The sequence below is a fragment of the Danio rerio genome, chromosome 4 (genome assembly GCF_052040795.2).
Source record: "Danio rerio strain M-AB ecotype USA chromosome 4, GRCz13ab, whole genome shotgun sequence".
Taxonomy (NCBI): domain Eukaryota; kingdom Metazoa; phylum Chordata; class Actinopteri; order Cypriniformes; family Danionidae; genus Danio; species Danio rerio.
In genome coordinates, this window is record NC_141024.2 from 11,093,398 (window position 1) to 11,105,898 (window position 12,501).

General features: G+C 36.7%; 1 protein-coding gene across 5 annotated transcripts in view; it reads left to right on the plus strand.

The window, feature by feature from the left end:
* Positions 1–7,887, plus strand: part of kcnd2 (potassium voltage-gated channel, Shal-related subfamily, member 2) — a 196,060-nt gene extending 188,173 nt beyond the window's left edge. For 2 of the 5 annotated variants that reach the window (XR_015482163.1, XR_015482164.1), the window contains 2 exons: positions 4,354–7,615; positions 7,729–7,887. Coding sequence is in view for 3 of the 5 variants with exons in the window: in XM_087247519.1 (XP_087103645.1) it covers positions 4,354–4,534 (181 nt within the window). In the remaining 2 variants the exon portion in view is untranslated. Of the gene's footprint in view, positions 1–4,353 lie in introns of all 5 variants that reach the window. The other 3 variants (XM_087247519.1, XM_087247521.1, NM_001082867.2) reach the window with 2 other exon arrangements.
* The last annotated feature ends 4,614 nt before the right edge of the window (positions 7,888–12,501 follow it).

The following is a 12,501-nucleotide window of genomic DNA, read 5'->3' on the forward strand; positions in this document are numbered from 1 at the left end:
CACTTGTCCAGCCGATTCAAATGTTATCACTCGATTGAATGGGCGTTATCAGTTGGTAGATATGGACCAGTAGGGGCCTTCTGCACCAACTAGTATAGGCTCAGAATTTGTCATTCATTCACATGGTTATTGATCACATACGACTACGGCCGGAAGTTAAAAGTAATTATTTATATTATTTATTAAATTTCCCATTTAATAAATTGCATTTTATTAACGTCTACTCCTACCCCAAACCTAAACCCAGCCGTCATAGAAATCTAAAAACAGATCTAGAGTGTTCCCTATTAGTATAGCTGATTATCCTTGTGCATGGGTGATAACAGCCTTCTGAGTCTACCAATAGGTGCAGAAGGCCCCTACTGGACCACATCTATTAGCTGATTGTGCCCATGCAATCGAGTGATAACGTTGGAAGCGGGTGACTTATCACAAACCTCATTTTCTTTTTTCTGTTCAAAACTAAAGAGGATATTCTGACTAAGCTGGAAATCAGTAACTTCAATGCTTTTACCATAGTACCCAGTTACCGGCTTCCAACATTCTTCAAAATATCTTCTATTGTGTTCAACAGAAAAAAGATACTCATGAAGGATTGTGTCACGATCACCAACAATCCAGCCTGTGCAGATCGCTGGTAAACACACAATATTGCATAGAACAACAAATCCGCCATTAAATGGACTACAAGCTCCAGTCATGCACCACTCACACACCTGGCCTAGATCTCCATGATTGCAGACAAACACAGCTAAAGCTACTCATGAACTGATTACTAGGTCTATTTGCACACACACACGCACTTCAGTGCTGAGTCTTGTTAAAACTGAATAGTCAACATTACAACATGTTTTCCTTGCCTTGTTTTGCCGTGTTTTTGACCCTCACCTTGTTTTGTTTGTTTATTCCTGTCTGCTGACTGCCTTTTGACCATCTGCCTGTTTATTTAACTAAGTCTCTGGATTTCCCGTACACATCTGTTTGCTCCCGTGTTGACTGTTATACCCCTGACCATCTCGTAGTCTATTTAATGGCGGATTTGTAGTCCAGGCTGGAGCACAGACTGGATTGCTGGTGATCGTGACAGATTGTAAACATTTGGGATTGTGTTTCATGCATACCGCTTTATATTGTATAGTATGTAGATTGCAGTTTAGTCTGCATAGTATTTAGTATGTAATGGGTAATGCATTATGTAGTACATAATATTTTATACGAATGCTTGTATGCAAATTACATAGGATTCATATATGAAAAGCATAATAGCATAAATAGTGCATGGTATTTGAGATGCTAATGCATACGTTTTAGCAGGCATGCAAAATACAGAATGCAGTAAATGGTGTTCATTGTGTAGAGCATATGCTGTCATTTGCACATATATGACATATAGTACACACTATCTAGTACTCAATATGCATTCAGTGTGCATATTATGCAAAATATATAGAATGTAGTATACTACAATGTGCATAATTTGGAATTTGCATGTATTATACATTTATTATGCACTATAAATACAATATTTAAAGGGAAAAAGAGACAATTTGGTCAAAATTTACTCACTTTTTTACTTTCCAAAACGTTCCAAAGCTGTTTGACTTTTTTATGTTTTCTTATATTCAGATATTTTGAAAAATGCTAGTGCATGGCACATTTTGACTTTCCTAGTTGTTGTTTTTTTTATTTAAACAATGTGCCCACGTAACTAGCATAACCACTAGGGAGAGTAAATAGTGAGGTAATTTTCCTTTTAATGTGGTATGTAGTGCATAGAATTTAGAGTGCATGTAGAATTTGATGCATAGCATGTTCTAGTGAACATAATACACACTGTAAACTGAAGAGTTGAGCATTCCTAATAAGTTTACAGTATAACATGCAGATTGTGTATGGATCTGGGGATGTGGAATAACTCCCATAGTGATTCATGCTGCTGGAATCCTGTAAAGCTCCGGTTGTGACACTCCTCTCCCCCTCATGCCAGCATACTCTGGGAACGCTATCATGATTCACTCCAACAGCTGCCCATCAGCTGGATCACATTTTCTCCCCTCCTTATTTTATAGACTGTAAGAGACTTTCTCAACTTTTTGATATCTTAACTGACTGTCTTGTTTCACTAATTGGAGTTTTCTTTACAAAGCAAGTTTTTATTCTGGGTACTATGTATAGTAGATTGTGGAGATATATTAATGTCAATTCAAACATTTATTATTGGCCAGAAATAATAAATCAAGAATTATTGTTATTGTTAAATTGATAAATGCAATGAATATTTTTGAGATTAAGGGGTGCTGTGATGTTGGGGTTGGGTTTAGTTTCTTTATACAGAATAATTGATCTTGCTATTATAGTGTTGTCAATTGGTTAAATATTTGTAATGTGATATAAGCACATGGACTTTTAATTTTTAGTAAGCCAGCTCAGGCTCTTCCAATGAACTGTCATGCCATTACAAAATAGCGGTGTTTAAGATCTGGTTTTTGTAAAAATCTTTGACTATGTTTACATGGATACTGTAATCAAATTATTTGCCTTAATCTGAATAAGACGATAATATAATTAGGTGTTTACATGAGTTGCTTTCTGAGTGTTCCTTTCATGATCCTGTTTTACATGTTATAGCTCATAATTTGATTAACGTCATTGCATCACCACGATATCCACGGTTCCTCCGGAGTTACATGTAATTTCGGGTGTTTCACTTTTAATTTGTAGACTTTAACCGCAGTTTGGCACTTTCACATTCATTCGGGAACCTTTCATGCATGTCGGTCGTGACAAACGAAATGTTGGATGTGAGTATGAACTGCTGGAAGAGTGTCATTTTAATGGAATTTGATAAGGGAAAAAAAACTCTGCATTTTGCGATGCAGGTGTCTGTGGTCCTTCACTGATTTGGTAGGTGCAGAGAATAGTGTCAAAGTTTGTAGACTATCCTGATGCAAAATGCATCTAAAATCCTATATGAAGGTAATAGTTTGATTGAGGTGTTTACATATCTGTACTGCACTTCAAAAATGCGACTAAATACTCCACATGTCTTAATTCAATTTCTGTTCAGATCAGTTACGACTTTAGTCAGATAATTAGAATAGATTCTATTATAAAATAATTAGAAATCAATGTTTACATGGTAGACTCTAAATCAGAGTAGTCTTAAACATAATAAAATAGTTGGAGTCCATGTAAACATACTCGATGATCTTTCCTGCCTGATTAATATACAATATAAAGTGTCTCTGACAAGAAGCACTATATTAAACTCCATTGTTTCCCACCATTTATTTAAAAAAAATGGAAATTTATTTTACTACAGTATCTTCAAATGAGTTTCTCAAAATTTGCAAAATGTGCTCGTCTGCAGCTCCTGATGACGCTTGTGTTTAAACAGTTTTTCAACATTTTATGCTTGAACAACTAAGTGAATGCTTGAGTCTATTTAACTGATTACATTTCAATTAAATTACTTTAAAAGGAACCTTACGAAATTGAAAATAGTCACATTAAAAAACAAAGGAGGAGCCAGACAAAACAAAGGAGCAAATGATTCTATCAGCAACCTAAAACTTGAACAAACTGCCATGTTTAACTATTATCGCTGCCTTTTGGAGTGTTATGAACTCAGAATGAAGGTAATACTTTCTAAGAAAAGGTTACTGTAAAAGGAACAAAATTGACAATAGTCACATTAAACATACAACGAGTTTATCAGTGACTGATAAACACTTGGTGTGCATAAAGCCTACTAAAATGTTTGGAAAAAAATCTCTCTCATAGATTCTTTCAAATGACTTATTATTTATTAGTTTGAGTTCACATGGTGTGTAAATAGTGCTTTATCATCATTTTGTGAGGATGGGAAAATAAAGTTGAATTTTCAAGTAGGACTGTTTATTATTTGTATGTATATATTGCAATTTAACTGTTTTGTGTATAATGTAAGATTTGGTTTTAGATATTTTAATAAAGTCAAAGGCTGTGTCCAAAACCTCATACTTACATACTATACAGTACGCTAAAATCAGTATGCAAGCAGTATGTCCGAATTCATAGTATTCGAAAATCAGTATGGGAGAAGTTCCCAAATGACCTTCTACTTCCTTTGAGATTCTGAAGTGCGCTTTGCATGCAAACTTCGCTATCCCATGATGCCCCCTGAGAGATTTCATGAATGAGAGAGAGAAGCGACGCAACTCACGAGGGTAGTCAGTAGTTGTCGAGTAGTACATTTTAATTAAAATGCAGTACCCACTGAGTAGTTGGCAGTTTGGGACACAGCCAGAGTCTTCTCTTTTCATTCTCTCTCTCTCTCTCTCTCTGACTCTTTTTCTGTCTCCTCCATTGCAGCCGCTCCAGTCTCAATGCCAAGTTTGAGGAGACGGTACCGCTGAATTCAGAAGAGCCGTCCTACATCACTGCGGCGGTCATCAGCATGCCGACTCCACCGGTTACTACACCCGAGGGTGTAGACTTGGCCAGCTCGCACGACTTCTTGCAGAGCAACATTGTCAGGGTGTCGGCGTTATAGACCGTCCATTAGCCGTTTGAGTATATGAGTAAACACTGGATCGACGGATCGCCCCCTAGTGTAGTGGAGGAGGCATTGCAGCAGGATGGGCCTCAGCTGGACCTGTTTTTTTTTTATTTGTTTGTTTGTTTTTTGAATCAGCTCCCATCCAGAGCTCTCCGTCAGCTCCACCTCCAGGTCATGTGACTCCCACCGGGGTTCAATAGGCTTAACCCATAGAGAAAAACAATGCCCATTGTGGTTGTTTCATTTTTTCAGTATTGTGTGTCGCTGAATTTGTCGTCTTCGATTTTGATGGGATCGCGTGATATATTTAAGGAGTGTACCAGCAGGGGCGGGATTTTACAAGCTTTTAGACAGCTCCACACACACTTTTGATACTACAAAGTAAAGCTGGGCTCTACTAAGGTGTGTGTTTGAATGCGCGCGTGCGTGTATGAGTGTATACAATTAAAAATGATCTCTTGCATGTTTTTTTTTTTCACGTAAGTCTTTGTCTTTTCGGCATGAGCAATAAGGATTGGCTCTTTCTGTCAGAATGCGTGTTTTAATTGTTAATAATTTGCCTAGTTATATATACGATATCGATCTTTCGAAACTCAGCGAGTGTGTGGGTAAAAAAAAAAGCTGTTTTGTTGCTTTCCGAGAGTTTGGCCTGTTCATCTTCTCTCTCTGTCCCACCCATGTTGTGTTCACTCCTTGCCTGGCCTGATGGGATGTTCGTTATTCTTCTTTATTTGTGGATGAGTACAAAGAAAAGCTGAACAAACTTTCTTTTCCTAAATGTTTCAGCATATTTCTGGAGGCTTGTGGACTTGAGCTCAAATACTAGCCATTCCGTTTTATACTCCAAAGTTAGCGAGTTAACTGTGAAAAAGAAAAAAATAATGTGCTTATTTATTATCTTTGTTCAAATTCTTGTGCATGTTGTCGTGGACATGGTGAAACAGGCCAGTATGGACCAGAGCTATATTTATTTTGAAAGTTATGACTCATTTCTTTTCTTCCACTCGTCGGCCTCCCTTTAAAGTGATGTACTTTGTTTTCAACAGACATCCTCACCAAGTGTTGCCATTATGGCATCTAGTTGTGTGCAATGACACTGAGAATCTTAAAGTTCGATTCTTAGCACTGTTCTATTAGTATTGTGGTCTCCCAAATTTAAAGCATGAATCTCACAAAATCATGTTCAGGTATTTTCACTCCAAAATCAATAGAAAAGAAATTATGTTTTGCATTAAATGGCAATAAAGCACACCTTCCACACATTTTAATTTACCAAATTGCACCTGATATTCATCACTGTAATACAGTATTTATAAAAGCAGTACAACATATGTGTAGTGCTTTATGATTGTTAAATATTTGTGAAGAAATATATCAATGCAGTAATGGAAATTGTATTTTTGCATTACAGTAATTAATACTGTGCATGAAATTGTTTTTAAAATATTCTTATAACATGTTAGTGACAATTGAGCACACTTTCCACAGATTTTCAGCACTACACTTTACCAGATTTGTGTTACTGCAATACATGAAGAAGTACAATAGCTGTATAGTAAAGATTATTCAAATTATTTCATTGCAGTAATGAAAATTAATCGTTTGCATTATGGTAATAATTAAAAAAAATCTACCAAATCAGCCGTATTTTCACTTGTCAATACACTACCTGACAAAAGTCTTGTCCTTGATCCCTGTTGTAAGAGCAACAAGTAATACCTTGACTTCTGGTTGTTTATTTGGAAAAGTGGCAGAGGCTAGAATTTTCCCTTGAATCATCTGTTGAACTGCATCCTAATCGTCACAAATACTGCAAAAGACGTACTGGAACCCGCATGAAGTCAAGTTTGGTGAAGAAGAATGGATGGCAACATCAACACCCTGAGGTATCAAGAAATCTGTGCTGCCCAATTACATTGCAAACCACAGGAGAGGGCAAATTCTTCATCAGGATAGCACTCCTCATACTTCAGCCTCCACATCAAAGTTCCTGAAAGCAAAGAAGGTCAAGATGCTCCAGGATTGGCCAGCCCAATCACCAGTGATGAACATTATTGAGCATATCAGGGGTAAGATGCAGGAGGAAGCATTAAAAAATGAATTTAAAGAATCTTGAATCCAGCAAGAACGCTTTCTTTGCCATTCCAGATGACTTTATTAATACTTTATTTGACTTTTGTCAGGAAGTGTATAACATGTTTAAGTTTATTTCACTATAAAATCATTAGAATTCATTGGGTATTAGTTTGCATTAAATAGTTTTAAAATAACAACATTGCAGCGACAATTAAGCACACAATTTTCCACAATTTCTGAGTATTATAATAGGTTTTTCTTTTTAAAATCAAAAGGGGTTAATCATCATGAAAATAATGCACAATTCTGTCCAGGCTTGATTTAATGTTAGCAAAATATAATTTTTTTTCCATATTTGATTTTGGGCAGAAATATGTCTGTGAGATTCATTTAGAATCTAGTATTAATGAGATATTGATTATTGATTAAGCTGTGCGCCTAAAAGATGAATGATCTCTTCTTAGATGAATAATGTCTGCCATGTCTGAAATTAGCAAGAAATTAGTCTATAATGTTGATATTTTTATACCGATGTCGGTGCAATTTGTTGTGGCGAGGAGCTCTTAATGCGCCTTGCCCAACACACACACACACACACACACACACACACAGCACTGCCCTCCTGCTCAATGCCTGCACCCATTCTTGCTTTACCATGTGACTTATGCAACAACATTCTTTTTTGTAAAGATATGCTTTGTATTAAAGGGGTACCAGGGGAATAGAATCTCACAAATGCATATTTTTAAAACTCAAATGGTGTTGATTATATATTATAAATGTATTTCAGTTGTAAAATACGAAGAAAAAAAAGAGAAAGAAAAGAGAAAACTAAGAGGAGAGAGTGTTGCTAGTGCACATGTGCTGTAAATTTGTTCTTCGGTGTTGTGAAGTTGATTACATTTTCTTCATTTCTCCTAATTTCCACGGACTGAAGATTTGATGTTTCGCAGTTTACTTTCTGGACCGACGACTACAAAGGCTGGACCATCTGTTTAGGTTTGGAGATTTTATTTCCTTTTATTCCTGTTTGGAAGACAGGATTGACAGAGTGCATGCGCTCACAGACTCACAGAGAACGTGTGTTTTTTTTTCTTTTCTTTTTTTTTCAGGATTTACAGGGGACTTTTAAAAGAGACTTCCTGTTTGTGATATAATGTACATTTAAATGACTACCAGGTGAGGATGGTCCTTTGGAATTTGTTACAGCTTGTGTTATGGACATTAAAATATATGAATTATTGAAAAACAATGAAAAAAAGAACTACAAACCAGTTGTTTAGTCCGGTGCAGTGTCTATGAATAAATAGAATTAATTCATTGTCCTATTAAAATACAGATAAAAAAAAAAAAGGCAATGGTGTTGTGATCATTGTATTGATCTTGCGGGAAAAAAAAAATTGTGAATATTCAACCCAATATTACTGCAATTTTGTTGCTAATGTAATTTCGTGGCTTTATTCGACTGTTAAGCGTGACGTTGTGCAAAGCGGCTTCCAAGTCCAAGCGCTCTACCAAACTGTATGGGGAGACTCAACAAATGGTAATAATAAACATTTACAAAGGGATGTAATACTTGCGAAAATCACGATTGCATTATATATATATATATATATATATATATATATATATATATATATATATATATATATATATATATATATATATATATATATAATATCCCCTTGGCCAGAAAGTGATACATTTTTTATAAATTGTTCCAATATTGGTGTTGTTGATGCAGCAAGTCTAGATACTGTTGTGTACACCATGATTTTATATAAAATTCAATTTAATGCGTGATAGGACTAAAAAGTGGTCATAAGCTAATATTTTCTCAATTCAAGTGAGCAGCGGCTTGGACTCGGAAACAGTATTTCATACATCACCGATACGTTCACGGATTGTGAAATATAACATCTCGACTTGATATAAAGCTCCAGTTATGCGACGTATTAAGTTATATTTCTAGTCAACATTTGAAGTGGATCAAAAAAGTTTATACAACTTGTCTAAAACTATCAAACATCATCCATTCTCGTTTTGGGACAATTTAAAAAAGCTTTTTTTTGACCCACTTCCTCTACCTCTTTAATTTGCAATTATGACCTGTGGTGTGAATTGTAAATTCACAATTGCCTTAATCTATGGCTTAATTTAACTCATAAAAAAAAAAAACTTCACAACACAGACATATTCTGAAAACGTAGCCCTATATACATTTCTGGAGATAGCGAATTATGTACCCAGAAGTACATGGCTTCATTTAGGGCTAAAACGAAAGCTATGGGGTGGTATGATGGCACTTCTTTTCGCGCTTACCAGCTGACTGCTTACCTCCATGCTTTTCCACTTTTATCGGTTTGTCCTGAAGCTCATCATGTACATTGGCGGACTTGAGACGCAGAGAGGAGTTGATTATGGCGTGGGAAGTGGGTGGGCGGGTCAGTTTGTGCTTTTGAAAACACTATTGGTCGGGTTTACGGAAGGAGAAAGGTGGCTGAGTTGATTAGTCAGTCAGTCAGTCAGTCAGTGATTCAGTCAGTCAGTTGACAGTGGCCTCTGGTGGATTTATGTGAAAACAGCAGGCGCAAATGGCACTCATGAGAAACATTTGAGATCTCAAAAAGCATACACAGCAGCTTCTGGTGAAATCGCGAAAACAAAAACTGCAAAGACACATAGCTCCTGGGACATATTTGGTGCTCTTTATAAATGTATATAGTGGTACATTTTCAGAATGAGCCTGAGTTGAAACTTCAGCAAGCTCCTACAGTGCACATTACATCATTTTAAAGACCCCATGAAATACATTTAGCTTGTATACGTTAGCATTAATATGTTAGCATTCTGCTAAAACTTGACTAACTTGGCAGATTCATGCTTTTCTTTATAAAATATTGACGTCATAAAAGAATGTTGTGGACAAGGAACATGTCAAAATCAATGGTGCTTACCAACCAATCATCACTTTTCATATTTACATATTATTTTCATTTTTACTTATTATTTCAAGCCCTGGCTGGGCCAGTTGGCATTTCTGCGTGGAACGCCTCCCCGTGTTGGCGTGGGTTTCTTCCACAGTCCAAAGACATGCGCTATATGTGAATTGAATGAACTAAATTGGCCATAGTGTTTGAGTGCGTGTGTGAATGAGAGAGTGTATTGATGTTTCCCTGTACTGGGTTGCAGCTGGAAGGGCATCTGCTACGTAAAACATATGCTAGAATAGTTGGTGGTTCATTCCGCTGTGGTTACCCCTGATAAATAAGTTGTTGAAATGTTAAACAAAGCTATTTGTACTTTTTGTACCTTTTTATATCAAAACATGCTTGTTTTTTATTTTTATTTTGTGAAAACGTCATAAAGCTGGACATGTTATGCAATATGAAAGTATCAATTATTCTATCCCGGTGCCTAAAATCATTTACAAATCACCACGACAGCCTACTGCGAATGGATTGTGCCAAAACGGGCGGATATTGTGAAGTCTGAACCTCTCTACTATTCCCAACTGTACTCATTTCCCTCAGATGTCCCATTTTACCAATTTCACACATTTCTCAGGCGGCACATTTAAAGGACCCTCTATAATGCGGGCAACCGAAGCGGTCTATAGGCACTTAGCATGATTACGTTACACATTAGCTATCTAAATGCGATGACCGCTCAGCTCTTCTTTTATATACAGGAATCAAGGGATGACAAGGGCTGGAAGGCAAGGGATTGCACCTATTTTCCGCGCTCCCTCAGAACAAGCCGACCGCAAGGGTTGTGTTGAGCTCCCAACAGGCGAGCGATAGTGCTCCGCATTAGCATATTTCCCATCACGCCGAGGGTAATTGAGACGTTTGAAGTCGGTTGTAGGAAGAGACCGTATCTGAGAGACGCAGAAGGAGGGGGGGACCTCGGAACACACTGGGGGATATTGAAGTTGGACTTCATACAAGCTGCAGCTGTCTGTTTGCGACCTCGCTATTTTTGCGGAGAGGTGAAAGGCTAATGGTTTTATTTCCCCGCTGGCTCGTTTTACTGTACTCTGCGAAAGGAAAGAGGGATGGAGACTGCCTATACGATCCATCTGTGTGAAATGCTGTGTACATCTGCACCCACGCTAAACGGCCAGTGACACAAAGTCGACCGAACTCAATTGGAGTCTTTGGCTGAAAAGTGATACATTTGGACAGTGATTTACTGGGGTATGTGAGCACTCACCAGCATATGGATGAGGATGGATGTATAGCAGCTATAAAGCCTTGCTGTCTTCAGAGTCGTAACCACAATGGTGGGTTGTGATCCTGGATTAACATCTATGTTGATTCCGGAGCATCATTCCTGTTTGAAATTGTAATCCGTACCTAATCCCACCTATAACTGTACGTTATTCCCAAAATCAGGGAGGATTACTAGTTGAATAACAATGAAGTCAAAGCAAATAACATGAAATGTAACCCTAAACTTAACTCAAACTGTAAATGCATAGCTTAAATCTGATTGGCTGATTGGAATTTTGCTCCAGACTCAACATATGTATTGATCCAACATGTTCTATATTGTAAACAAAGTTCCAACACAAATCAATTTAGTTAACATAACAAACATTGTGGATTGAACAACCTCCCGAACCCAAATCCCAAAAAAGTGCCCCTCCAAGTAAAGTAATTGAATAATTATACATTAACATATCATGATGGTTAAATTGAACATACACTAATGTGGTATTTAAAACATTAATTAACAAACAATCATGCATTAACAAGTAATTAAGGTAGCCGTTTTTCACACTCATGTGACTCATGTCATAGTCAAAGTTAGCTCATGATTCGCGCAACTCATCATTAGTTCATAATAAAGCAATGTTCATTTACATCATTATTCATGTGCTGTTATTGTAAAGTGTTACCAAAATGTCTTTGTAAGTGAGTTGGAGCTGAAATCCATGGGAATGTTGGCCCTCCAGAACCAAATTTGGACAAGGTAGGTACATTTTGGTTTGAAACTAACTTGTTGTCATTGCCATGTAATATTTTGTTATGTGCATTTAGTGCCATTCATAAATCCTCTCCTATGGCTTCATGAGATGGTAAAGTGTCCTTTCAATGCATACTTCATCCTCGCTGGAAGCAGTCATCCAGGTAATAGTAAGAATTTACACACATTTGGCTTACATACTGTTTTTCTCCTGTTTAGTGTGGATGCAGCAACATTAAGGCACACGTTTATTGAAATATCCTGTGTTAGCAGTAGCTTGCAAACCAATTAACTGTCAAAATAAGACAACAGTGTTTATAAGATATTTTAAAAGCAGTTTTTCATGGTGGGGATATCAAAACATAAGCATTCATTTATTCTACTGAGGGTATTCTATTTCTATTTGCTATGTGAGTTATGATATGAAAGCAATAAAATCCCTGGAGTATTTCACAGGGTTGCTGGGGAATTTGTGCAAACTTTTGGTCTTCTTTCATGTTTGATGTTTATGACTACCAATTTGGCTGCATTACATTAGATTGTTAGAATATTTTAGGACTTATTGAGTGTGTTATTAAGTATGTTTGTTAAATGCTAATACTAAATTTGTTAAATGCTAATGCTAAAATGTGCAGCGCATTCCGCTGTGGCGACCACTGATTAATAAAAGGGAATAAGCCGAAAAGAAAATGAATAAACAAATGCTATATGCATGTAGTGTTAAAAGATTTACAGTAAGCGCTCTTTTACTTGTTGTTCCTTTCATTAGGTTGTTAAATCACATTCAAATAAAGAGAACCATTACTACTTCCTCCACAACATAGTTTTGGTCCCTGTCTGTGTCTTTCACACACACAAAAAATGAATAGAGAGTGGGGAGTGTTTGCAAAAAGAGAGGAAACAGTATGTCTTTT